A 25,115-nucleotide genomic window follows, 5' to 3' on the forward strand; every position below is an offset into this window, starting at 1 on the left:
CTTCGCTGCCCTGCCACCCACCCCCCCAAACAAAATTGGCTACGGGGAGTTTTTTTTGGAGACGAGCGCCAGGGTTAAAGACAAATATGATAATCCAAAGCTAATTAATTGTTTACCACACACGCTCATATAGCTCCAAGAAAGACTCTCATTCGTAGAGGCATAAAATTAACAGTTAAAGTAAATTAAAAGACAAAAATCTGCAGGGAGAACTTTTGTGAAATGATGTTCAAAGCAGCAAAATCAGCGACTGAAACCGGAGCAGCCTATTTAAAGCAAGTAATAAGTGATAAATGCCTTTGTTTGCTCACAGGCTCACCCTATAGTTGTAACATGTAATTTATGTGACAACATCAAGAGGGTCTCAGGAAAACTTCTGTCCATTCCCCGTGATGAAAGGTAACTGACCACCAGCTGGCAGTTGAATCAAAGGGAAAACACAGACGGGCCTCTGACCCTGGGACTGGCCTCACAACGTTTTATAGGCATGTGTGAGATGTATCTGAATAATACATCTCTGCCCCCACCCCAGCAGCATCACATCCCGTAGGCGATACGTATACACACAGTACCCACATCAGGAAGTGTGAGCTTTATTTTACTAGCATCCCATCCAGAAACAAATGGAGTGTGTTTGAGCAGCTGAGACCATCTCTCACTGCAGTCTCATCTTAAAACAGAGACTTATGTCATCAAGAAGCTTCCTTGTGATAGTTTTTTTTTCTCTTTGAAGCTGCAGCAGCTCTGGAAAGTTTTGTCTGCTTCATGATATCCTCAAATAACATTTTGTTTTATCCTTTTTAGTCTAAAAACCAATAGAATTCAAACCGTCTCTCGCCTCGGTGCAAGCAAAAGAAGAAGAGATATGCATGAATCACTCAAACATCCTGCCTGTGATTATTGGAAACGTGGCCCGCTTCTTTCCAAGCGCGGTGCATAAAGGAACATTTTGCAGGCAGAATATTTGAATTTCATAGTGTTTGACATTTGATAATGGTGTCGCGCTCACTCAGGTTCCAGACTTGCCTGCCGAAGGGGTCCCTATCATGTTTGCTCAGACTTCACCCCGCTGAAAAATCAATCGCATACAAAAGAGCTCAGCTATCTCAGTGACATCGAGAAGACAAATCCAATTATTGTTTTAGCTTTGCACTAGGAGACACTATACATATCATTCTGCCCTCTGGGAATAGCTGCTATTTACATAAAAGCTTCTGCTGCCACGGAAAAGGGGAAAACTAAATGTGTGTGTAACAATCTTCATTTACACTCTATAATTTGTGTGCATATGTGTAAATAAAAGCTATTTACCTTTTTGAACATTTGAGCGAATACAAAATCTATAAGGCTGAAGGTGTAACTGTACTGCATGTATCATTAATTTTGCTATTATATGTATTAGCTGTCCACTGTTTCTCTCAATCCAACAAGTTGAGTTAGTCGAGGCACTCACACAGAGAGCATGTTAACAAGACTAAAAACTGTACCCTTTTGGACCCTTACAACATTTAAGATTGTTTAAAATATATTAAATACAATTGCTGAACTCAATTCGATTTTTTTTTTCATTAAATAGTCATTCATCTGAACAGGGAAGCAATATTTTTCTGTTATAGCAACTTGGAACTCACGGCGGAACAAATATTTGACAAGTCACAGTTTCCGCCCGGTTTGTTTATGTCGACGCACCCAAAGCAGAGTTAGTCGCTGCTAGAGCTCTTAATGTTACGTATCTGGCTCGTTCAAGAATAGTTTTTGTGCTCTAACCCCACCGTTAATTATAAAAATATTTAAACGGACACTTTTATATTTTATATAATTTATTGTATGTACTATTTTCAGGCTCTTTTCGCAACGGCCGTCGTTCACGCAAATCGGAACACAGTGGCGCTTTTAAAAGGTAAACATAACATTGTGTGTGTTGTGCATGGATACATTCACTATTATTGGGACAAATGTACAGTTTAATCAGGATATCAGAGGTACTGTCTAATGGCATTTCTGGTTGGAGGATGATATATTTTATTAAATTCAAAACCCTGATCTTTATTCCACTGTTAGTGACAACCTTCGTATACCAACGTATATCAGCAAACCCTCAACAATTCATAATTAAAACCTAACTTGTTCAGTGTAAATTTATGATACACATGTGAAGAATATGTTAATGCACCTTTCATTGTGCCATCAGGTGTGTCATTGCTCACCTTACCTTTCTGCTCCACAGTCCTCCTCCATGGCCGTCCTGTGGTCAAAGATCGCTGCTCTTCTTCCGACCGACGAGGACCACTTCCTGCTGCACTTTAGTGACAAGGTGGAGGCGAGCGTTGTGGACATGCTGAGGCGGTCCAGGCAGCAGCTCTACACAGACACTAGCTCCACCAGTCGCCTGCTTAATGCTCAGATCATCCTGGACATCTCCTGGGAGAAGCTCAACACGGGGACTTGGCGCCACGTGGACAAGGAGTGGAGAAGGGTGTACTCCTACGGCTGCCTCTTCAAGGTGTGCGGCCTCTGTCGAGAGGAGCCCTCAGAGCAGGACCTCCTACAGGCTATCCGCACCTGTGACATGGGTCTCCTCATGGGTGCGGCCATCATGGACGACAGGCTGCAAGTTCTGGTCCAGATTCTACAGAAGGAAGTCAGCAAAGACACCAAAAATGAGGTTGGAAGAGAAGTTCCAGAGGCCAAGGTCAGTGTTGTGGTTTTCTCTCGTGTGCACTTTGCATGTTTGACCAAATAACACCTCAATAAGATTCTATTTCAACAGAGAATTAAGATGGCATGTCCAGATGTCCCACTGATCCGAGTAGATGTGGCAGTTCCCAGAGTTAAATGTCCGTCTCTGGAGAGCTTCAAGAACAACTACCTGCTTCCCCTCAAAGCGGTGGTCTTAGAGGGGACCATTGAACACTGGCCTGCTCTCAATGAGCACCCCTGGAGGTTTGGGTTTTTATCATTCATTTCTTTCTACATTTTTACACTATACACCGATTTTATTGGCAAACATACACTGGAATAGAATGAGAAATTGCATTTTGTGTGTTGTAAGTGTAGCTGTATTAAGTAAAAAATAAGTAAAATAATGAATTTAAATAAGTACCGGTACTCAGAATGTGCAGATGCACTGTTTGGAAGAAAAATGTCATAAGATCCCACTTAAACACAATAGGATTGACAGTGAGAAATTTGAAATGGCTCCTAAATGTGGAATCTGGAGGAAATCCAGATTAAAGATAGACTGACATTGCAGATTCCAGCCCAATATACAGTATCGAATATTCTGATAACTCATACTGTAATATACTTTATATTACAGTACAGTGTTCCCTCGTTTATCGCGGGGATAGGTTCTTAAAATAGCCGCAATAAGTGAAATCCATGAAATAGCCAACTGTATTTAACATTTTTTTAACAATTATAAGTTTTAAGGCTGTAAGACCCCTTACCATACACGTTATACACTTTTCTCAAACAGGCAATAACATTTTCTCACATTCCTCTCTTGTTTAAACACTCTCCAAAAAGTTCAAACCTTTGTTTGAATTTTAATGATCAACACAAGAAATTACTAAGTCACTCACGCATGTTTCACTCCTGTGAACGTGCCTTTTCGCCCTGGCGCCGTTCCGCTGTACTGTAGCGTTTTTGTATCCTTGTTAAAACATATTGTTGCAGAAAAACCGAAGATTAATTTACAAGCTAGCAAGCAAGCTAGCGATGACACAGGAGATGTGGCAGGTCGGCACAAAGGAGATTGATTGACAATGGTCTACAGCCAATCAGGACGCAGAAAACAATGGGTGGTGCAGACAGAGGAAAGCCGGAAGAGCAAGACACATCTTCCCATAATACAATTCTTCTTAAAGGGCCAGGCTCCTCCTGTAACAGCGTTCATACGCTGTAATAAAAAAAAGTAGCACAAAAACAAAATTCTGTGAAAGGTGAACCATGACAGAGCGAGTACAGAACACTGTATTTAATTAATTTAGATAACATTTTTCATAGGTGTGTGAGTTTTTGGTGATTATTTTTTGGTCACCTTTATTTTTTAATCATATATAATAATTATATTTAAAATGTTTGTGTCTGTATTATTTAAATAATTAATTACAATGTGTCCATTTGCTTTCAAATATAACTGGAAAATATTTGAAAGAATACCTCAAATTATCATTTATGCAGGGCTAATTTCCTTTTTTTTTTTAATTTAATGTATTTGTTTTATTTTTTTATATAATTTATTTGCTCTATGCACTTGCCATTCAACCTGTCGAATGTCTCACATGGTTCATATCAAAACCAGTAAATAAAAGTTGCACATTGTAAATAAGACTCCTTGCCACAAGTACAGGTCGTGTTGTAATAATAACAACAAGTAAAAGTGCAGACAGTTTGTCTCCATGTCCAGCAGTTATTCGCCCTCCAGCATTGTTAAACACTCGTGTAATCAAGCTGATTTGCACTTGTCGAGCAGCTAAGTGCACTTATCCGACTGAGTGGACAGAAAAGCTGCATGAGTCTAGATGTGAAGGACGTCTAACAGACCATTTCCATAGCGGACAGTCAGCTGCTGCTCTGCACTTTTCTCTTTCATTGCTTTCAAGAGCACCACTGAGTGTAAACTGATCTCAGGCAGGGGAATAAAATCATGAGGCACTGGCACATGCAAATCTAAAGTTCTTTTTGGCCAAAGTGTAGACTACTTGAGGGCCGTGGCGGGCTGTCGGACCGTCCCCGTGGAGGTGGGCTCCAGGTACACAGATGAGGAGTGGTCCCAAACGCTGATGACGCTCAGTGAATTCATCGACAGATATGTTTCAAAAACGGTTAGTCACTAATTTACGTATGCTGTAAATGGAATTTCACAACACTGGCATTCTTTGGATGGTTTTTTTTTGTGCAGAGTGACACCTCACAGGAGGGGGCGACAACCATCTGTGGCTATCTAGCTCAGCATCAGCTGTTTGAGCAGGTAAGCTCAGGCAGTAAAAGTGAAGAAAATAGTGACAAAAATCATAATAAATAAATAGTATTTGTATATTTTCTGATGGCCAAATGATTAAAAATCTATTTTTAAATAAATATTTTTATATAATGTCAGCGATAACCAAATAAAAAAATAATAATAAATACAAATAACGATTAAGATGTATTTTCCACTCCACTATTGATTTTTGTAGACTTCCATTTCACTGTGGAGTTTGTGTGTTGTCCACGTCGACCTTTTCCAAAAGGGCAGCTAGTCAAGCTAATAATTGACTGATTAGTAACGATGCTTTGTGTTCGCCATCCCAAATTCCATTTTATTCAGGATTTAATTGAAGTTGGCATCGTTCTTTTTCAATTACGGTCCCAATTGTTGAACCCCAACCAACAAATGTTCATCTGAATAATACAAGTTCTTCCTGTTCCTCATGTTCATCCTTAAAATGGTAGATATCATCCAAAAGAAATGTTGTTGCCATAGATACCGGAGTTGAAGGACGACATCCGTCTCCCTGATTACTGCTGCCTGGGTGATGGAGACGAAGATGACGTGACTGTGAACGCGTGGTTCGGGCCTGCGGGCACCGTGTCTCCCCTCCACCAGGACCCCCAGCAGAACTTCCTGGCACAGGTAACCTTGGCAACAAGAGAGGCAGCGGGGAGGGGGCGCTTGGCTTTTTAAAATCCACCCTTTGGAGTCTGGGCAGATTACTGATAGGGAAAAAGGAAAAACAAACTGAAAAATACTGAAATAACCATTGACCCCCTCCACCGCAACAACATTTGCCAGTTTAGGGTTTTGGCTATCCATCCATCCACTCTCTATGCCGCTTATCCTCACTAGGGTCACAGGGTTATGCTGGAGATCTTGGCTATCATTAAAAAAATAATGATGCTTACGTTTGGTAAAAGTCTATGAATGTGGTGGAATGTAGCCAGATGTTGGCATTTTGTAGTGGTCCTCATGTTGCCATGTACTCCCATAAATTATTCATATCCAACATATTAAGATATTTGTAAAAATGTACAAATATATTAAAACATGCAAAAAGAAAAATGACTAGTTCTGTGTACATGGTGGAAGAATACATAGTCATGCGTCCAGACACAGAGAACGTCACTTTTGATCTTTTTAGTTACATTTTTTCCTCTCATTATGTCTCACAAGCATGAGGTAGACTCTTCAAATTCAGTGCTTCAAAGAAAAGGAAAGTGAAAAGTTAAGTAAAATTAGGCAAGGAGAAACACGAGTGTTGAGACATCCAGTTTTGTTTTTTTTTGCTGATCCTAGCCACTCAAACACCGTGGCCATAATGAAGTGTAAAGATGGCCATGAGCAAGGATCTGCTCCTATGAAATGGACAGTGATAACTAAGCAGTTTAGTGTTGTCATAATTGAGGCTTCCTCCTAGTAAGCATGTCTCTCCCTCCTTTGCAACACCCCTTCCAACCATAAGGATAAAAGTAAGGAGGAGTTCTTTTTTTATTTTTTATTACTTTTTCATTTAATAGTAAAGCTGGTGGATGCTGACCACTCATGATACTTCAAATGTAGCTACTGCCATCTTAAGAAGAGAGGTTGCCTACAGCCACAGCTGCGGTGCTAATTAGAGACCCCGGCGGTCATTTGCGTTTGTAGACCACACCCGGTGACTATGGGCGACTCTGTTAATTGAATAGAGGCGTTCACTGGAGCAGTCACTATATACAGCACCTACGAACAGTAGTGAAAGATTGTTTTCCACACTTCATTGAGGCATCTTTTCCTCGTGTCACCTTCAGGTGGTTGGACGCAAATACATCCGCTTGTACTCCCCAAAAGACTCGGACAAGCTCTATCCGCATCCCTCTAAGCTCCTTCACAACACCAGCCAGGTAAGGTTTAGACGCGCTTTGAAAATACATTTTGGCACTGACCCCCTTGTGGCAGGTGGATGTGGAGGACCCCGACACAGAGCTTTTCCCGGAGTTCGCCAAGGCTCCGTACCAGGAGTGTGTGCTTCATCCCGGAGACGTGCTCTTCATCCCAGTCCAGCATTGGCATTACGTGCGATCTTTGGAGCAGAGCTTCTCCGTCAGCTTCTGGTGGTCCTGAAAAATACAAAGAAAAACATCTGGTTAAGCTGCGCTCTTGCCAGTCATGGATTGGAATCAATCACGGCCCTGATTAGAATTGGGAGCAAAGGCGGGGATAATTGAGGTGAATGTCAGTACAAGCGCAAGCGCTGCGGACCTCTGATCCGTGAACAATGAGCGCACGCCGTTGGATGATGAGTTTAATTGCACTGCTGATGATTGCAAAAACATCTATTGTGTGTCAACCCACGAAGGCGGAGCAAGAAATGAAAAGAAAAAAAACAAACCAGCAGTTAAAAGTGTTCTTCTATTTCAACTCGATGGATTTTGTTCTTTTTTGTGTGTGTGTGTTCAATTGTACTCTCAACCTTTTAATCCCACAAATATCCTCAGGTGGGCTATTTCCATAATTCATGCAAACGAGGCGAGCGAGCTGCAGGGACCGCGGTGCTGTTCTAAACATGGTTCTGGTTAAAGAGGGGCGCAGCTGAGGAGTAACAAATGAAGCATCTCCCAGGGCGCGCACAAACACACTTTGTGAATGCTTTCACTGAGTTTCTGAGACAAACACACTGAGACCTCTGGTGAACCGAGCCATGGCTAATTAGAACTTCCACCAGCAGGAAACCACTGAAGTCCATCCTGTGTGATGAGTGCATTTTGATGATCGAGTGGCGGCGTTCGGGGAAATCAACGTCGAGTGTGATTGGATTTAATGGAAGCGGACAGGACATTTAACAGCCATAACAATGTCACCACTGGCCGCATCCATTAGATTACACGAGAGTTAGACATTGCTGTACACCATTTGATTAGTTATAGTGCTTCCCATACATTCAAGAAGTCATACACCTCCTTTTTTATTTAAAAAAAAAAAAAAAAAAAAAAAAGCAACTAGCAACAAATCTAGTGATGAGACTTTTGCTTTTCATATTTTTTACTCACTTTTTGCAAATGCCTCATGACCAATTATGGTCATTTTCACAATGTCATCTCCACCTCACAACAGTGCAGTTCTGAGTTCTATTGATCATTCATGGAATTACATCAGTGGTTTTCACCCAACATTGTAGAACGCTGGAACATGAACCAATTAACATAATCAAACACATCAATTTGGTGCAAATCCAGATAAAGGTGCAAATTAAACACTAGACAATGCCGAAGTGGGGATCAAGTGGTGCACTGACCCACCAGATCCAGTAGGTGGAGCCGTGTGTGTGTGTTTGTATAAGATATAGTGTGCTGTGAGATCATGAGCATTACTGCCACCTACAGTATTGAACGGAAACAGTATCAGTCTTGGTGAGGTCTGCTCTCTGCTGTGTGGCATTCTGGTTCATCTATTTTTAAGAAAATAGAAAAAAATGGGGGCCATTTTTTAGAAAAATAAATAAATATTCATAAATCTATAAAATAAATATATATGAAATACATTCATGTATATTTTATCTATACATATTAATTTTGTAAATTTGTATAAATATACTGCTTTAAAAAAAGGGAACACTAGACATCCTAGATATGAATGAATGAATGCATATATTATTAAATATATTTACATAAACGATAGAAATAGTGAAAGGGTGAAATAGTACCAAAAAAACAACTATAATCAATGTTACCTTAGCTATAGCAGAAGGAAAAAAACAGCAAAACAGACCTGAAAGGCAACATGAACGCCCCTGCAGTAGTTTGACTGTCCTGGGTGTGTTTTATTCGAAAAAACACGGCACTGTGCCTTACAAAAATGTGCATTAGACAGGTTCTTGTGTGAACGGTGACTGCAGCCATGACGCCCAGCGTGAGCTTCAGTAAGTCGCACAATTGACTTAAGGTGGCACAAATCTGCTTACTCTCCTTATGAAGTGATCAATACTCAATTACCAAACAAGTAATGTGCACTCCCCTCCCTTACTTCTTGTCCTCCTGCATCCTCTGCCTTTTTGATTAATGGCCTTGATGCCTTTGCAGCGACTCTGGGGCAAATTCATTAACATTCCTCTTGTTTTGTGATACTTAAGTGCACGTCTTTAAATATGGCATAAAGTTATCTTGGAGACATTGAAACACAAATGTTCTTTTGCTGAAGCTGTACCCTTGACTCACCTTGGAAGTCTTTTCCTCCACTCGACGGTGGCATTAGATACACCTGCATCATTTAAAAATATAATAAAACATAATTAAGAGCTTTATTTAGCGAAAAAAAACATGCCACAAAAACATCAAACACGCTAACCCTAGCGTTACTATGTGCTAGCATTGACCATTCCGCCATTAATGCTGAAAAAAAGCACAAAGAAAAATTCGTGGCTTTTTCAACTTTAACATGACAAAATGCTAAGTAATCAGTAACAAAAATATCTTTGACGGAAGCTCTCTGCTTTTTTAAGTTAGATATGTACATGTATATATTTTTTTAAATAATTATTTTGAATAAAGATGACTTACCGAGCTTTTAATCATATTGTGCTGTCATCCGCTATTCTGCTCACAGCCACTAGGGGGCAGAATTTCATTGTGGCACGACGTTGGAGCGTCAAAATGAATGGAGGAAGTGCATTATAACAAACAATTCGCTTTATTATTTTTTTCCAAAAATGATGTCGGCTAGTTAGCAGTGGTTTTATATATACACGGATCTGTGTGTTTTCAAACGTTAAGACTCAGCATAAAAAAATGTGTCTAGACCACAAAACAGAGATTGTCCAGCGCTCTTATTCTGAGAGATATTTTATCAAACAGGAAAAAAACAACAAAAAAACCCTATAAAAGCCAGGAAGTGACAGTTTGAAATGCATTAAAAATATTTCCAAAAACAAGCTGGCGGCTGGTAGTAAATGTTAGAAAGCGAGAGTAGTGTTAATGAACACTGATCACAGTGTGGGTGGTGTCACGCCATTAGCAAATATGCAAAGTACCTGCTTGGTGATAATGGTGGCAGTGATAATGATAAAAAATTACATTTTGGAGCGCATAGTTCAAGTGCATTGGCTAACAAGGCAAAGCTGCACGGGTTCTGTAAAAAAAAATACAAATCCAGTCATTCCAGTGGCTCTGCAGAGAAGTTGTACACGCGCTCCGCCACAAAGAAGCAGAGCGTGCCGCTGAAGCCCAGGATGACCATGAGGAGGAGCTGCCACATGAGCATCACGTCGCCACTGTAGAAGAATGCCACTGCTGCGAAAACAGACTGAGGACGGGGTGCAGTTTTTAATTCATCATTAACATTGACAATACGACTTTTTAATTCAGTAAAGCGTCCACTCAATGATGTTTGCATGTACATAAAAGTGGCTTTTCGTTTGTTTAAAAGTGAATTCATTTCACACTTCACAAGGCAACGCCTCCGCCCCCTTCCTTCCTTCCTTACGCTAACAACGCTTGACAATTGCCAATTTGGGATTACCTGGATGAATTTGAAGATGGCGAAGGCGGGCGTGCTCTGCTCCGTGTAGACGCATCCTAAGATGCTGTAGAGCTGCGTGTTGAAGCAGCTGTCTCCCAGGCCGAGCAGGAAGCTGCACAGCAGGGCGATGGACACGCTGCAGGACAATCACATCAGTTATTAGACGACATTAGCGCACAAACTATGAGGCCAAAAGGTGAAAAATGTTGATTAAAAGTTTAGAGACCAACGTAAAAATCCTCCCCCCCCCCCCCATTAGTATATTCAATACAATGGAAAAAAAATTATCTAGCCATCTTTTTTCCTCAGTACCAGGCATACATTAGGGGTAAGGTCTTCCTTTTTTGTACAAAAAAATAATGTTAAATAATATTCGGCTAACCTATCTTATGTCTAGCAGCGTTACAGATGCCACATCTGCTATGGATCTAATGTTTATCAGCTTGACTGATGGCATGTGTGCCAAATAGCTAGTGTTAGCAGCTTTACAGATGCCACGTCCACTATCTGTTTGTCAGCTTTAGAGATGCCACATCTGCTAGTAATCTAATATTTGGCGACTTTACAGACTCCACGTCTGCTATCTGGTATTACAGGTGGCACATGTGCTATCTATCCATACCTTGGCGTGAGAAAAGAGCTCTTCTGTGTGACGGTGTTGAACACAACCGGAGCATCATCGGGAATGTTGAGGAAGATGAGATAGAAGGCCACAAAATGAACGACCATTCCCAGGAAAACCACCGAGGTACGTCGGAAGCGATTGTTCTTGCACACCAATCCAAACAAGCCTCCGCCTGGTGAACGAGAAGGAGAAAAGTAAAATAAAAAAAATAAACACACACTCATAGGAGTGTTGATGACACCTTGGCGACTGGTGGGCGGGATTAAGCCTACCGATGATTTCACCCACTCCCACCACGATGCCGGAGATCCCAATGAGGCCTTTTGCCGCCTCTCCGAACTGCGCGGTGGCTCCGATGCATGTACCGTACACTCCGCTGTAGAAGGAGAGCTCCAGGCCTGTGAGGAAGACAAGCTCAGGTTGCAGAGAAGTCACAGCTGGAGGCGGAGCTTGGTGCGTTGCGTGCGGCCCACTCACCGCTGTAGGCCATGCAGGGACTCAGGAGGAGGATGCTCTTAGTCTTCACCAGCTGCAGCATGGTCTCTGAGGAGGAACGCACGCTGTGAGGTTTATTCTGTCTTACAGTATATTAGTTTTGTCTTTGTGCAAATTTAAACTTACTGAAGTCTGCCTTGACCTCCTGCAGGGCCATGTTTGCTCTGTGCTTGTACCTAAACAAGCCACAAAAACAACAATTTTAATAAAATACAGTGGACTCTGTGACAGGATCACTGCTGTTTTTAAGCACCTACTGCAAAAATGCTGGTCAAAGATCCTCTGTATGACAGAACACTGCTGTTTTTAAGGACCTAATGCAAAGACACTAGCCAAAAGGTCCTCTACGTGACAGGATTGTTCTGCTGTTTTTAAGTATCCACTGCAAAAACGCTAGTCAAATATATGCTACCTAACAGTACAACTCTGCTGTTTTTGTGGATATACAATATATATTAAAAAGTCAATGATCGTCAGTAAGACAGAGGTTTTCTGCTGATTGTGTTGACTGTTAAAAACCTGAGTCATAGATCCACGATATGAGTGTTTTGCTGTTTTTAGGAATCTACTGCAAAAAACGGTAGTCAAAGATCATATTAATGACAGGTGTGTTCTGCTGTTTTTAAAAGGCCTACTGCAAAAACGCAAGTCAATGATCCTAGCATGAGTGCGTTGCTGTTTTTAGGGACCTACTGCACAAACGCTAAGTGACAGGAACGCTACCGCTTTTGGGACTGCGCTGCAAAAGCGCAAGACTTCTGAATAACCGGAATGCTTTGCTGTTTTTAGTCATCTGCTGCAAAAAGGACATAAACCGCCATAAACCATACGAATGAAGATGTAACGTGCATAATTATGGAGAGGAGGTCCACTGACACCATGCGGGCAGAGAGAAGCGACTGTCCCTCCTCCTCCGACAGCATCTCCTCTTGAGGAGGACTCCTCCTCAGCACCAGGAAGCACAGCGTCCCCACCACAGAGGCCACCACCAGCGACAGGAAAATCTTCCTCCTGCTGCTGTCTGACATAGAAAATCAACAGATGGTGGAAGAGTTAACAACATATTTGGACTTTTATTATCATGCTCCTCTCTTACAGTCATTATGGTACTTCTTTTTTTTTTTTAAACCATACCTGGTATTTCTGTTCTTCCATTCCAGTCCAGGTAAATGTACAGATTGCCAAACAACATGCTGGAAATGTAAGTACAAAGGAATGGGTGAACTAGACGACGTTCAGAAAAATACTGCTAATAAAAATGCACAAATTGAATATACAGTGGTGTGAAAAAGTCTTTGCCCCTTTCCTGATTTCTTTTTTTTTTTTGCATGTTTGTCACACTTTAATGTTTCAGATCATCAAACAAATGTAAATGTTAGTCAATGACAACACAACTGAACACAAAATGCAGTTTTTAAATGAAATGTTTTATTATGAAGGGAGAAAAAAAATCCAAACCTCCATGGCCGTGTGTGGAAAAAGTGATTCTTTTCTTCTTTTCTTCATTTCTAAAGCTTTGGGACTCCAGCGAACCACAGTGAGAGCCATTATCCACAAATGGCGAAACATGGAACGGTGGTGAACCTTCCCAGGAGTGGCCGGCCAACCAAAATGACCCCAAGAGCACAGCAACGACTCATCCAAGAGGTCACAAAAGACCCCACAACAACATCCAAAGAACTGCAGGCCTCACTTGCATCAGTTAAGGTCAGTGTTCATGACTCCACCATAAGAAAGATACTGGGCAAAAACGGCCTGCACTGAACTAAAGGAACATTAAGGCTTGTCTGAATTTTGCCAGAAAACAAATTGATGATCAACGAGACTTTTGGGGAAAATACTCTGTGGTCTGAAGAGACAAAAGTTGAACTTTTTGGAAGGTGTGTGTCCGATTACATCTGGCGTAAAAGTAACGCCGCTTTTCAGAAAAAGAACATATCAACAGTAAAATATGGTGGTGGTAGTGTGATGGTCTGGGGCTGTTTTGCAGCTTTAGGAGCTGGAAGACTTGCTGTGATAAATGGCACCATGAATTCTGCTGTCTACCAAAAAATCCTGAAGGAGAATGTTCGGCCATCTGTTGTTGACCTCAAGCTGAAACCAACTTGGGTTGTGCAGCAGGACAATGATCCAAAACACACCAACAAGTCCACCTCGGAATGGCTGAAGAAAAACAAAATGTAGACTTTGGAGTGGTCTAGTCAAAGTCCTGACTTGAATCCGATTGAGATGCTGTGGCATGACCTTAAAAAGACACTTCCTCCTGGAAAACCCTCCAATGTGACTGAATTACAACAATTCTGCAAAGATGAGTGAGGTAAGTGTGACAAACATGCAAAAAAATAAAAAAATCAGAAAGGAGCAAACACTCACACCATTGTACAGATACACACACATATTACTAAAAATATCTGATATTTTTGGTCATATTTAAGATTTTTTTTTTTTTTTTAAGATTAAAGTCAATTTCCTCTCTGTTTTTTGCACATAGGACGACATTTGAGTGCTTTTGGGAAACAATCATGGCTGATTTTCTGCATTTTTCCCTGACATTTTAAGAGGCCATCAGATAAATCTCTGATTATCAGATGATGCGCTGGCAGTGAGACTAATCCGTGCTTGCAGCGAGACGACGCAGTCCAAATCAGGAATTTGTTGCGTGCATTCAATAACTCAAAACTTCGCCAGCGTTGACCTTTAATTAAAGCGCTCCCTTTAGAGCAATCAGCAAAGCTAACCCAACAAGAAGAAGAAAAGGTGTCAGTTGAACACATCTTGACATCATGTGCCATAGTAGCATCTGCTAATAAACACAGGTGGCGCAATTCTGCTGTCATGAACCCACTAATGACACATGGTGTGACAGGAATGGCCACTAGGGCGGCAGACTAGCCTATGAAGGACAATTGATGACAACTCTGATTAGAAATGAGAGCAAATATGTGACAATATGAACGCAAATGACAAGATCCAATATTGCGTAAAATCACTGTGGTGTAATGGTACAGCTGCTGCCTGTTCTAAATATTTCAACTTTCTTTTTAAACAATCTGTGTAAATGTTATTTGCGTAATATTATGACTTTATTCCCATAACTTCTTCCCCAACTACTCTTTCCAAAAATTACTATTTTATTTTGTTTTGTTTCTCATAATGTTATGACTTTTTTTTATATTATTTTTCTTAAATATTTCAACTCTATGCTACTAAAAATGACATTATTTTTCCTCATAGTATTGCCAGTTTATTCTCGTAACATTTGCAACTTTTTTTCTCTCCATATTTTGACTTTATTCTCTGAAAATTCTAGCTGTTTTTTTCCATTTCTGTTGTTTTTTTTTTATTTTCCAACTATTTCAACTTTGTTTTTATAAATTTTATTCTCGTAAATTATGACTTTATTCCCATCATATTTAGACTTTATTCTCGTAACATTCTAACTTTTTCCGTAACCTAATTTTCCAAAAAATACAACTTTATTCGTTGTTTTGTTTGTTTTTCATATTGTGACTTAAAAAAAAATGTTCTTGAATATTTCAACTTTATGCTGCTAAATTGATGTTATTTTTCCTCATTAGGATGCTCTCATAAAATTACAACTTTTTGTCTTTACAATACCACTTTTTTCTTTCAATATTTTGACTTTATTCTTGTACTTGTAAAATAAAAATAAAATACTGCTGATTTTTCATTTTTGCTGGGGTTTTTTTTTTTTAGTTGTCTTGTTAAATTATATTTTTAGAATGTGCCGTGGGGCCCAAAAAAAAATCTGTGGGCCAAAAATGGCCCCCGTGCCACATTTTGGACACATTTTGGTGTACACAATTCCATGAGGCTATCAGTGATAAGAAGCCACATAGGAAAATGCCAACCACAACCGCAGCTGAAATTGATTTGAAGGTTTACGAATGATTACGGTTACTTGTATAACTTCTTTTTACATTACCGTCAATTAAGCTGAAAATTGTTTTATGATGGCAAAAGGTATTTTATTTCCATTATTTTCTCTGGGGAAAAACCTAACTGTTGTTCCCAATCAAAGTGAGCATTCTTACATGATATGTTCTTCTGTATTATTATGATATATTCTCTGTAAATGCCGTTGGCCGCTACCTGCACTGTAACAGAGCCCAGAACATCCCCGTGTTCCTGTTGATGGTGGCAGCCTCAGAGTTCTCCACCAGGAAAAGTCCTTGAGCCGTCCACAGCACTGGAAGAGAGAAAAATATTATTTGAAAATGTTTTTTGATCTGTATAAATGTGACCCCACACACACACACATCCCACCCGGTCATGTTTCATCTTTCTGGACACGTGCAGAGGCGGCCTGTTATTAATCCGCTGCATCCCACTCAAATGTGATCCATGGATGTGAGCGTTACGCAGAATTGAATGTGGAATCTTGCCTCATATTTACATTTTTAATGATCACATCTTGTGTGTCGATTGCTGTGCGTCTCCAAATTACTGCAATTATTACCAAAAATGTAAGACTCATAAGCAGCACCGGTGTATAAGCCCCACGTGTCCACGTCGTAAAATGGCATATCGTGGAGTGCACGAGTCCGTGAGGAACAGGTAGCGCTTTGACAGGAGCCAATCATGAGCTATGAAAAAACTCACAGCGAGCTTGTTGGAAATCGCTGAAGGTCATTACTCAATATAACAGTTTGACTCACGGTGTCATCTTACAAAGAACACTAAACTCATCACACAGTAACTTAACACTCAAAAGGTATACCTCCGAAATATACAAACATGTACCAATGCAAGTTAAAATAGAAATTTTAATTTTTTCCCCATCATGCATTTCATTTGAGCAAAGCATTTCATTGGAGGACAAGCAGCATAGAAAATGGTGGATGGTGCTGCAATGCTGTCTCTGTCCACCAGAAGGAGCCAGAGGAGCTCAGAGGGAGGCTGACGTCATTACAGCACGCCAATGAATGTGTTGCTCAGAAGCAATGCACTATGGGAAAACTTTGAGTTAGTTTTTTTTCTATTTTAAACTCATATTGGTACATGTTTGTATATTTGTCAGGTACACCTTTTGAGTGTTAAGTTGCTGTGTGATGGGTTTAGTGTCAGACAGTTATATTGATGACCTCCTCTGATTTCCAATGGGTGGACAAGCTCGTTGTGAGTGCACTGATGGCTCACGATTTGCCCCTGCCAAAGAAAGCGCTACCATTTCCTCACTCACTCGCGAGCGGCACAGTATTTAAAGAATTAGTATTTGTTCTGAAGTAAAAGAGATGTCACAAGATTAGAATTTAGCCGCACCGCTGTATAAGCCGCAAGTTTAAGAAACAAGTAGCATCTTATACACCGGAATTAACGGTAGTGTTGTTAAAAGTACAGTACGTATGGGACGATACGAGAACTTACTCGCCGCACCGACGCCAATCAGCACAGACGTCAAGTAGAAGGCCCACGTGGATGGCTCGATGAAGACGGCGACGTAGCCACTAGACACAAGATCAGCGATGGATTGATCGAGTCTCACTCGGCATCATAGCTGCATACATGACAAGTACCTGTAAAGCAGCCCGCTCACAAACATGGTCATCTTCGGCCCCAGCATCGCCACCACCGCCGGCGCCACTAGATTAGAAAATGAGAAGACGCCGTAGATGATTCCCAGACTGGAGAAGAAGAAAGACTATTAACATTCCAGAATCATTATTTTTAATACCACCTCATTTGGAGTATGACCCACCTGTGGTATCCGCTTCCTGTGAAAGTGTCATTCTGCAGACTTTTCACCACAGTTTGCTAACAATAAAGAAAAAAAGGGGGGTCATACGCGTCAAGTCCTATGTCCCGGAGCAGAACTCATTTGTCTTGTGTAGAAAATTGAAAGCACGAGCTTCACATGACACTCTTCATTGGTCGACCTCCCCCCACACTTCTGCACACTGTAGTTTCATAACAACATATTGGTGTATGTTGCACAGTCACATAGTAATTATTTGTTTTTAAAAAATACTACCAATAATACTAATAATAAAAAAAAAAATAATTATAATAATAAATACTTTAAAAATAATTGTTAGGAAGTTAAAATAATAATAATTTTATTTCAAAAATAAATATTCCATATTAAAATGCATATTATTATTAATAACTAAATGATTGCAATGTCTGGTGACATTGCGTGTGAATTCATGAGCCTGATCAGGGAGGATAAAACAAAAATGAGCAGGAAAGTGTCCATGTTAACGTTGGAACGGTTGGAATCTGTTGAGAAATGTGAGAAGTAGTTGCTGAATGCCTTTGATCTAACTAGATCAAAGGCATTCAGCCTTTAAAAAAAAAAAAACGGGCATGTCGTGAAAGGTGGGAATTTTTGTAGTGTGGATAATAGCACAAATGTCCTGACTTAGTTGAATGAGTTGATTTTGGAATGAGATGAATCGGTTTACTACTTATAACTTATTTACTACTACTACTTCAGAAATTTAGAAGTAGTAGCATTCCTTAAGAGGTAATTAGTTTTCTGGAAAAGAGGGAATTTTGGGATTTTTTTTTTTTATGTGAAAAATATGTAGCCTTAATGTCTGGATTGTACTGAACAATTTGATGTTGGAATTGTTAGAATTGGTTGAAAAATTTTGAAGTAGCTAATTAACATCAAAGGAAAGTTGTTATTAAGATCAAAGGAAAAGTGGGAATGTCAGGAAAAGTTAGGATCGGAAAATGGTCAGTTTGAAAGCCCTGAATATTGGAATGGTTTCATGTTGGAATGGCTGATATCGGTTGAGAAATGTGCGAATGGTGGAAGTTTGAAAAACGGCCGAGTTATTTACAATGGGAACATTTTTTGGAATTTTTGGAGTTTGGGAAAATCTGGGAAATTTTTTGAAAAAAACTGACACGGTGGCATAGTATTCCTGAACGAGCTGACCGATTTGATGCTTGAATGGTGTGAATTAGTTGAAAAATGGAGTAACAGGACAACAACAAAAAACACGGTGAAATAATAATAATAATAATAATAATAATAATAATAATAATAATATTTATTTTTAGAATTGGGTAAAAACTAAAATTAATATATTGCCTATATTACTATTCAAGAATGTATTGTCATTGTAAAAGAACAATACAAATACAATTTAAATTGTCATCACACTCTTGCAATACGAGAATAAAACAATAAGAATGTGTTGCATATAAGTCATATTTCTATATATAAATTTTGGTTCTAAAACTTTTATACAGAGTACCACATCAAGATTATACTGCTTAAAAATACCTTTAAATTTGTTTTTCTTTTCAATTACACAATATATTTTGAAACATAATAAAGTTATCATTTGTAATATATCAACAAATAATTAAACTTTTTAAATACAAAAATATTTAACATTGTAATCAAACACATATATAAATAGCAATTAAAAGAAAATTATAGTAACAATTTGGACATTTGCCCTCTCGCCTAACAACTAAGTTCCAGCAAAAGACATAATAAAAGGTAAAAACAATGGAAACTTACCTCTACGTTCCCACATGTGGTGAAGGCTGTAAAGATGAACAAGAATCCGACGCCCAAAATAACAACATTGAAAGTCCTCCAGTCAGCCATGATGATGCTTTTTTTGTGTGGCGCTCACTTTGCTACATAACAAACTCTTGCACTCTTCTCCACTTCAAAAAAGAAACTTGTACAAGTTATCTCGAGAATACAGTAGACGGCGGTAAGAGCAGCATTGTGAGGCGCTTCCTCTCGCTGCCGCACAACCTATGCATGACAACTTGTGACTTTAATTACCAGCTTTTATTATTTCCGGTTGCGTTAGGTTTTGTTTTGTTTTGACTTTTTTTTCCCCTCTTTTTTTTGGTCCGCTTACTTCCTGCCTTTGCTCTTCTTCTTTCCGCAATAGTTGGAACCATTCATTGAGGTAGCGCTGTGCTGCTGCCATCTATCGGTAAAAAGTGGAACATACAAACTTCAAAGCACACTTGTTCTATAGTGATAAATACCTGTAGTTTTAAGAATACCACCTTTACTATTATATGTTTTAAAAGCTACTTATTATTTGCAACATGCTTTTTTAGATGTATATCTATTGTACCCAAATGAAAGTAGAGTTACCTTGCGGACATTTCAGTCAAGCACAACTAAAGTACAGATGTAAAAAGCCACTTAAAGTAGCTGATTTAAAATGACAAAATGTTACTACTTGACTTTAAAAGTTACTTTTTAAGAGGGGTCTATTGTGTACTGCCAAAAAGGAAAATGCGATTTAGGTTTCAAACCAGGAGTTCTTTAATAATCACACATTTTCTCAACATATTTATGAATTGTGGTGCAAAAATAACTTTAAAAGAAAGCATACTTTAAAAATAAAATTGCAAGTTCAAATTTTTAAAACGACTTTAAAAAGTCAAAATATATGTTTTTCAAACCCCAGTGAATTTCAGTAACGGCAGTAAATTTATTTTAACGTATTTCTGTAACTGTTTTGATCTGTTTTTAAAATGATAAAATATGATTAACGTGCACCAAAACTAAGCCATAAGCCATAATTATGTTGTGATTTAAAGTAACGCTGTTTCAGTTTAATAACAATATGATGAGCGAGTTGTTTTGCAAATGTTTTTCTCATCCCAAGAAAAAGGCAAATTCAAAAAAATGTCAAGGTGTAAAACACAGTTAGTCCACACGTTGGCAATATGGCGTTAACCTATAGTCTCGCTCTTAAACACATGCGAAGAAGAACTCGCTAACCAATGGCAATTAAGGAAAGTGCCACCTTTCGGTGCTTGGCTTTCATGCTACAGAAACAAAGAACATCTACTAAACAAGATCATTCCCTGCCACTCTGTTCCGCCATTGTAATATTGACGGGAATAAGGCAAGCTCGGAGAGTTCATATTATTAACATTCGAGTTAAAACTCCAATTTACTCCACCACAGTGACGTACAACTTAAGATGGAACGAAAGAAACAACTTTTTGGGTTGCAATTTTCCTGTGCGCAAACACACTTTCTCCATAACGTTCGTTTTTCACTAGCAATCGAGCATTTAAATAAAGGCGTGTATTTGCAGCCGTGACCTAACGTACAGGTGTGTGTTATTCACCTCCCAGTTTGATAACACGTAATAATCCGATGTGGGCGACGTTTACCTTTCCGAAGGAAGCGGAACCATCTTGCTCTCTTGTCGCGCTCTTCGGCTCGATGGAACGTTGCTACTGATTGTACACAATCATCATGGCGGCCCAGGATGGTGGGTATAGAGCAGAATTTAGACACATTTCCTTCATTCCGTTACACCAACTTTCGTCCCTGGCGATGAATTAAAGCAGGCTGCACGCAGACGCGGCAACACCGGGCGCTGTTAAGGCCGTGTCTTTAACAAATCCACCACTCCTCGTAAGGTTTAAGTTAACACGTTTCCCTCACCAGCAGGTTAGGTTAGAGGCTAGCTAACGTCAATTACTGCTAACCAGTCCAAATATTGATCTGTGCTGTAAGGGGGGGCTAAAACGACAGTTAGGGGCTTATTAGCGTGAAGTCAACTTAAAATGACAACCCTTCTGAGTGGTAACATTCAGTAAGTTAGCAGTGAGGGAAATCGACAGTGCTAGATGCTGTGTCATATTTGCGTTTAGGCTAAAAAAAAACAACCTTTTTTGTTTCAGCTGCTAATAAACGAAGCACTGACACCGATGATAGAGCAAACAAACGAGTAAGTGCTAATGAAAGGGAGATATAGCTAGAGACATAAGTAAATTACAATAAACATGTAAAATGCCGAAACTTATATATTAATTCATTGCCTATAGCGCCTGTCCTCATTAGGTTTGTGGGTGAGGCTGGAGCCTACCCCGGCTGATTTAGGTGAAATATGACATGTCTTTCCTAACAGGAAGTGAAGTTATAATGCAAACAGACGTAAAGCCAAAAGAAGACGCACCTCTGGGTGACTCCGCCGACAAGGGCGACTCGGAGTCCACGTCCGACGCGGGACACGCCGCCACTCAGGACTCTTCTAGCATTAGCAACGGAGACGACGTGGAGGAGGAAGGCGAGACAGTGGACTTGAAGATCATCTGGAACAAGATCAAATACGACCTGAAGATCCCCCTGGATAGCACCGGCGCCAAGCTGAAGGAGAGGATCCACGCGCTCACCGGTGAGGAATCCCCTCCGCCGTCTCGCACCCGCCATCCCTACAGAATCTAAATCTTCCTCTTGGCAGGTCTTCCGCCGGCCATGCAGAAGGTGATGTACAAAGGCTTGCTTCCGGAGGACAAGACGCTACGGGAGATAAAGGTCACGAGCGGTGCGAAGATCATGGTGGTGGGCTCCACCATCAACGACGTGCTGGCTGTCAGCACGCCCAAAGAGGTCATGCAGCAGGAAGTGAAAGCGGAGGAAAACAAGAAGGAGCCTCTATGCAGACAAAAGGTAGGAAATAGTATGCTAAAACGTCTACTAGCAAGGCGTAAAAATAACATTTACACGCATATCACTTTACACTGGAATGGTTTTTCCACTCAAAGGTACAGCAAAAAAGTACGACGAAAAGTACGAGTATCAGGGCCACATTGGAAAAAAAATGATCTAAGATTTCGAGTATAAAGTCGTAAATTTACGATAGAAAAAAAAACGTACGACTATTTACGACTCTTTTACGAATTACGACATTGTACAAAAAAAGTTGTAGATTTCCGAATTTTCTTCTCGGAAATGTACGACTTTTTTGTAAATTTACGCCTGTTTTTCTTGGAAATTTCCAAATTTATTCTCGTTAACGTACGACTTGTGAAAACTTTTATGAGAAAAAAAAGTCGTAAATTTACCAGTGTGTTCTTGTAAACGTCTTTTTAAAAATAAATGTATGCCTTTTTTCATAAATTTACAACTATTCTTGTAAATGTATGACTCTTCTCCTAAATTTATGACTATTGTAAATTTGACCTTTTTTGTAAATTTACGGCTTTTTTCTTGTATATGTACGACCTTTTTTCATAAATTTACGACTATTCTTGTAAATGTATGACTTTTCTTGTAAATTTATGATTTTTTTCTTGTAAATTCATGACTTTTTCTTGTAAATGTATGACTTTTCTTGTAAATTTATGATTTTTTTCTTGTAAATGTATGACTTTTTGGCATAAATTTACGACTATTCTTGTAAATGTATGACTTTATTCCCGAAATCTCCGGATTTTATTTTTTAATGTGGCCCTAATACTCCGTTGTAAAAAAGCGTGCAAAGCCGATCGTTTCAATTTTTCCAATTGCAGTACTCCAGTCTGACAGCATGGGGGCGCTGGTGGGTAGCATTGGAAGAATTTTCACCACTTTTGGGCTAGCTCTGCTCATTCTCCTAAAAAATTACGAGCAATAAGTGAACTTTTTTTTTTACGTGTTGCAAAAAATAATAAAAATAAAAAACAAAAAATTCCAAGAAAAAGCAAAAGACACACACTCCGTTTGCACTTGTCATCTTGGAGGTGTGTTCAGGCTCCTTATGTTGGAAAAATGCCACGCAGCCCGGTTTTTGCTTCACAGTGTCAAAGAACCGCAGCTCGCCTAGTTGTGGTAGTACTCATGCAGCCTTAGAACATGCACGCAATATGTGCTATCATGCTCTGACACGTATGTGTTATTTCAGCAACACAGGAAGGTGTTGGATAAAGGTAAACCAGAGGACGTCATGCCGGCTATCAAAGGAACAAAAGTGAGTGTTTTTGCAGTTTTGTCGTGTCCGTGTTTAACGAGACTGACCGACCGACGTGTCTCCACACAGGAGCGACTACCGACAGTGCCTTTATCCGGAATGTACAACAAGTCCGGGGGGAAAGTAAGACTCACGTTCAAACTGGAGCAGGATCAGCTGTGGATCGGCACTAAAGGTGGGACGCCGTCTTGCTCGCGTCCACGCCTCTGACTGACAGTGATGTCACCGTCACGTCTGTGTGTGTGTGTGTGTGTGTGTGTGTGTGTGTGTGCGTGCAGAGAGGACAGAGAAGGTCCCGATGGGCTCCATTAAGAATGTGGTGTCCGAGCCCATTGAAGAGCACGAGGACTATCACATGATGGTAAGTGAGCGCGCTCGCTACCGCCGCCGCCAAATTGTTGGAGTGGCCATAAATGCTGCATTGATAGGACGGTCGGATGAGGGCAACGGGAGGCCACGCTCTGCCGCTTCAGGCTTTCAAATCGAGTGGGAAATGTGAGCGCCTTTGTCTTCTTGAGCGCCACGTGAAGCTCTTACATAAAGTGTCATGTTATGCGAGGGGAAGAAGACAATTCTATCTGATGCATGATCTTATCTCTGCACCATCATCTTATCTCTGCACCATCAGTGTCACATTGGGGACTTCATTTTAAGCAGAAAACCTCTTTTTTTTCTTTTTTTTGACTACGTAAAAAGTGTTTGTCTCATCGGAAACAATGGGAATAGAATTCATCCAGTCCAAATTGTACAGGCAATGTTTGTCATTTTCATCCATACAAGTGTAAAAATAAGTTGAGCGCTGGAATTAAACTAGAATAAAGTAAAACTACTCACCTTTCGAGGATGCGTGATGGAGGCGGAGCGTCAAAGGAAGAGGAAAATGAGCCTGGCCGACCTCATGCATTGCGCTTTTTAACAGTCTTGCCTGGCGTGCAAGCGTAAAAAGAAGTTAGCTGGCTATGTAAAACTGTTTTAAAGCAAAACCCGAGGCTAGAAGTCAAACTACGTACCCTTTTGATGATGCATAATGGAGGCAGATGGAAAGTGCTTTTTAACAGTATTGCCTGGCATTGTGATAAGTGTACATTTCCTGTTCTGTGGTTATCGTCACAACAACAAAAAACGTCACAACAAAAAAAACGTAGCAGAATGATTTAGTGAAGTTAATCCTCATCTGTTGTATTATTAATATAATAGTATAATGATATACAAATGCATTTATGATATATTTTTGTATGGTTCCCAGGCGTTCCAGTTGGGTCCTACGGAAGCGTCTCAGTATTGGGTCTATTGGGTGCCTGCACAGTTCGTCGATGCAATCAAAGACACAGTCCTGGGAAAATGGCAGTATTTCTAATGTGCCTCTTCATTTTGTTTTGTTTTTTTTGACAATGAACTGGGACACAGAAGCGCTGCAATCATGGAAGCGAGAGCGGTAGAGTCAACAGGACACTTCAAGGAGACTTCTTTCTCGGAATCTATCTGAAGGAAACTTGACTGACGCCTGTGGACTTTTTTTTTTTTTTTTTAAAGGGTTAACATGCACTATGTGGCAACTAAACATTTCTCAGCCCCGCCCCCAGTGATCATTGGTGGGTTTCAACACATCCAATCCAAGGGAAAACTCACAGTGAAACAATTGTACAGAAATTGCTAACGCTTTTCTTCTGTTATTCTTAAAGAAATAAAAGTTATTTAATGAAATGATGACCATGTTCTTTGGTCTTACTGACGTTTTACCAGAGTTCAAGTTTATCTAATTAAGGACATATTAGTATTCAAAACAGGTAAAAATGTAAAATGATCCAATAATATACGG

The 25,115-nt window shown here is 39.9% G+C and overlaps 3 protein-coding genes across 9 annotated transcripts in view; 2 read left to right on the forward strand and 1 right to left on the reverse strand.

Annotated features, from left to right (window-relative positions):
• The window catches only part of kdm8 (lysine (K)-specific demethylase 8), a 224,356-nt gene extending 213,732 nt beyond the window's left edge, over window positions 1–10,624 (forward strand). For 2 of the 4 annotated variants that reach the window (XM_054759383.1, XM_054759382.1), the window contains 6 exons: window positions 2,228–2,692; window positions 2,771–2,943; window positions 4,697–4,829; window positions 4,907–4,975; window positions 5,471–5,620; window positions 6,772–10,624. In XM_054759383.1, coding sequence (XP_054615358.1) covers window positions 2,237–2,692; window positions 2,771–2,943; window positions 4,697–4,829; window positions 4,907–4,975; window positions 5,471–5,620; window positions 6,772–7,188 — 1,398 coding nt within the window. In that variant the 5' untranslated portion in view covers window positions 2,228–2,236 and the 3' untranslated portion in view covers window positions 7,189–10,624. Of the gene's footprint in view, window positions 1–1,680; window positions 1,901–2,227; window positions 2,693–2,770; window positions 2,944–4,696; window positions 4,830–4,906; window positions 4,976–5,470; window positions 5,621–6,771 lie in introns of those variants that run through there. The other 2 variants (XM_054759384.1, XM_054759381.1) reach the window with 2 other exon arrangements.
• Window positions 1,766–22,090, reverse strand: LOC129171067 (UNC93-like protein MFSD11). 3 transcript variants are annotated; one of them, XM_054759387.1, is made up of 16 exons: window positions 21,741–22,090; window positions 19,096–21,659; window positions 17,314–17,369; window positions 17,132–17,198; window positions 16,983–17,062; window positions 15,708–15,804; window positions 12,729–12,787; window positions 12,444–12,615; window positions 11,721–11,770; window positions 11,577–11,642; window positions 11,372–11,497; window positions 11,097–11,271; window positions 10,475–10,610; window positions 9,175–10,258; window positions 6,907–7,080; window positions 1,766–2,629 (listed from the first exon to the last, which is right to left on the reverse strand). In XM_054759387.1, the coding sequence occupies exons 3-14, from the start codon at window positions 17,342–17,344 to the stop codon at window positions 10,109–10,111; spliced, it is 1,209 nt and encodes a 402-aa protein (XP_054615362.1). In that variant the 5' UTR covers window positions 17,345–17,369; window positions 19,096–21,659; window positions 21,741–22,090; the 3' UTR covers window positions 1,766–2,629; window positions 6,907–7,080; window positions 9,175–10,108. The 3 variants fall into 3 exon arrangements, with proteins under 3 accessions (XP_054615362.1, XP_054615360.1, XP_054615361.1); XM_054759385.1 differs by having other exon boundaries at window positions 1,771–2,629; window positions 17,132–17,239; window positions 21,741–22,086; XM_054759386.1 differs by having other exon boundaries at window positions 1,772–2,629; window positions 12,471–12,615; window positions 17,132–17,239; window positions 21,741–22,084.
• ubfd1 (ubiquitin family domain containing 1) lies at window positions 20,689–25,010 on the forward strand. Of its 2 annotated transcripts, none has more exons than XM_054759395.1 (7): window positions 20,689–20,833; window positions 21,476–21,742; window positions 21,809–22,017; window positions 23,231–23,296; window positions 23,366–23,471; window positions 23,575–23,657; window positions 24,543–25,010. In XM_054759395.1, exons 1-7 carry the CDS (start codon window positions 20,818–20,820, stop codon window positions 24,651–24,653), a joined length of 858 nt encoding a protein of 285 aa, XP_054615370.1. In that variant the 5' UTR covers window positions 20,689–20,817; the 3' UTR covers window positions 24,654–25,010. The 2 variants fall into 2 exon arrangements, with proteins under 2 accessions (XP_054615370.1, XP_054615371.1); XM_054759396.1 differs by lacking the exon at window positions 20,689–20,833 and adding an exon at window positions 21,017–21,295.
• Window positions 25,011–25,115: the final 105 nt, after the last annotated feature.

Source organism: Dunckerocampus dactyliophorus, chromosome 18, assembly GCF_027744805.1.
Source record: "Dunckerocampus dactyliophorus isolate RoL2022-P2 chromosome 18, RoL_Ddac_1.1, whole genome shotgun sequence".
NCBI classification, from domain to species: domain Eukaryota; kingdom Metazoa; phylum Chordata; class Actinopteri; order Syngnathiformes; family Syngnathidae; genus Dunckerocampus; species Dunckerocampus dactyliophorus.

Coding starts and splice junctions, on each gene's coding strand:
- ubfd1 (XM_054759395.1), top strand. Junction 22,018..23,230: donor AGCCTCTATGCAGACAAAAG/GTAGGAAATAGT, acceptor GTGTTATTTCAG/CAACACAGGAAGGTGTTGGA. Junction 23,472..23,574: donor GCTGTGGATCGGCACTAAAG/GTGGGACGCCGT, acceptor GTGTGCGTGCAG/AGAGGACAGAGAAGGTCCCG.
- LOC129171067 (XM_054759385.1), bottom strand. CDS start 19,185: ATGGCTGACTGGAGGACTTTCAATGTTGTTATTTTGGGCGTCGGATTC. Junction 15,805..16,982: donor GATTGGCGTCGGTGCGGCGA/GTAAGTTCTCGT, acceptor TCTCTCTTCCAG/TGCTGTGGACGGCTCAAGGA. Junction 10,611..11,096: donor AGCTCTTTTCTCACGCCAAG/GTATGGATAGAT, acceptor ATTGTCCTGCAG/CGTGTCCATCGCCCTGCTGT.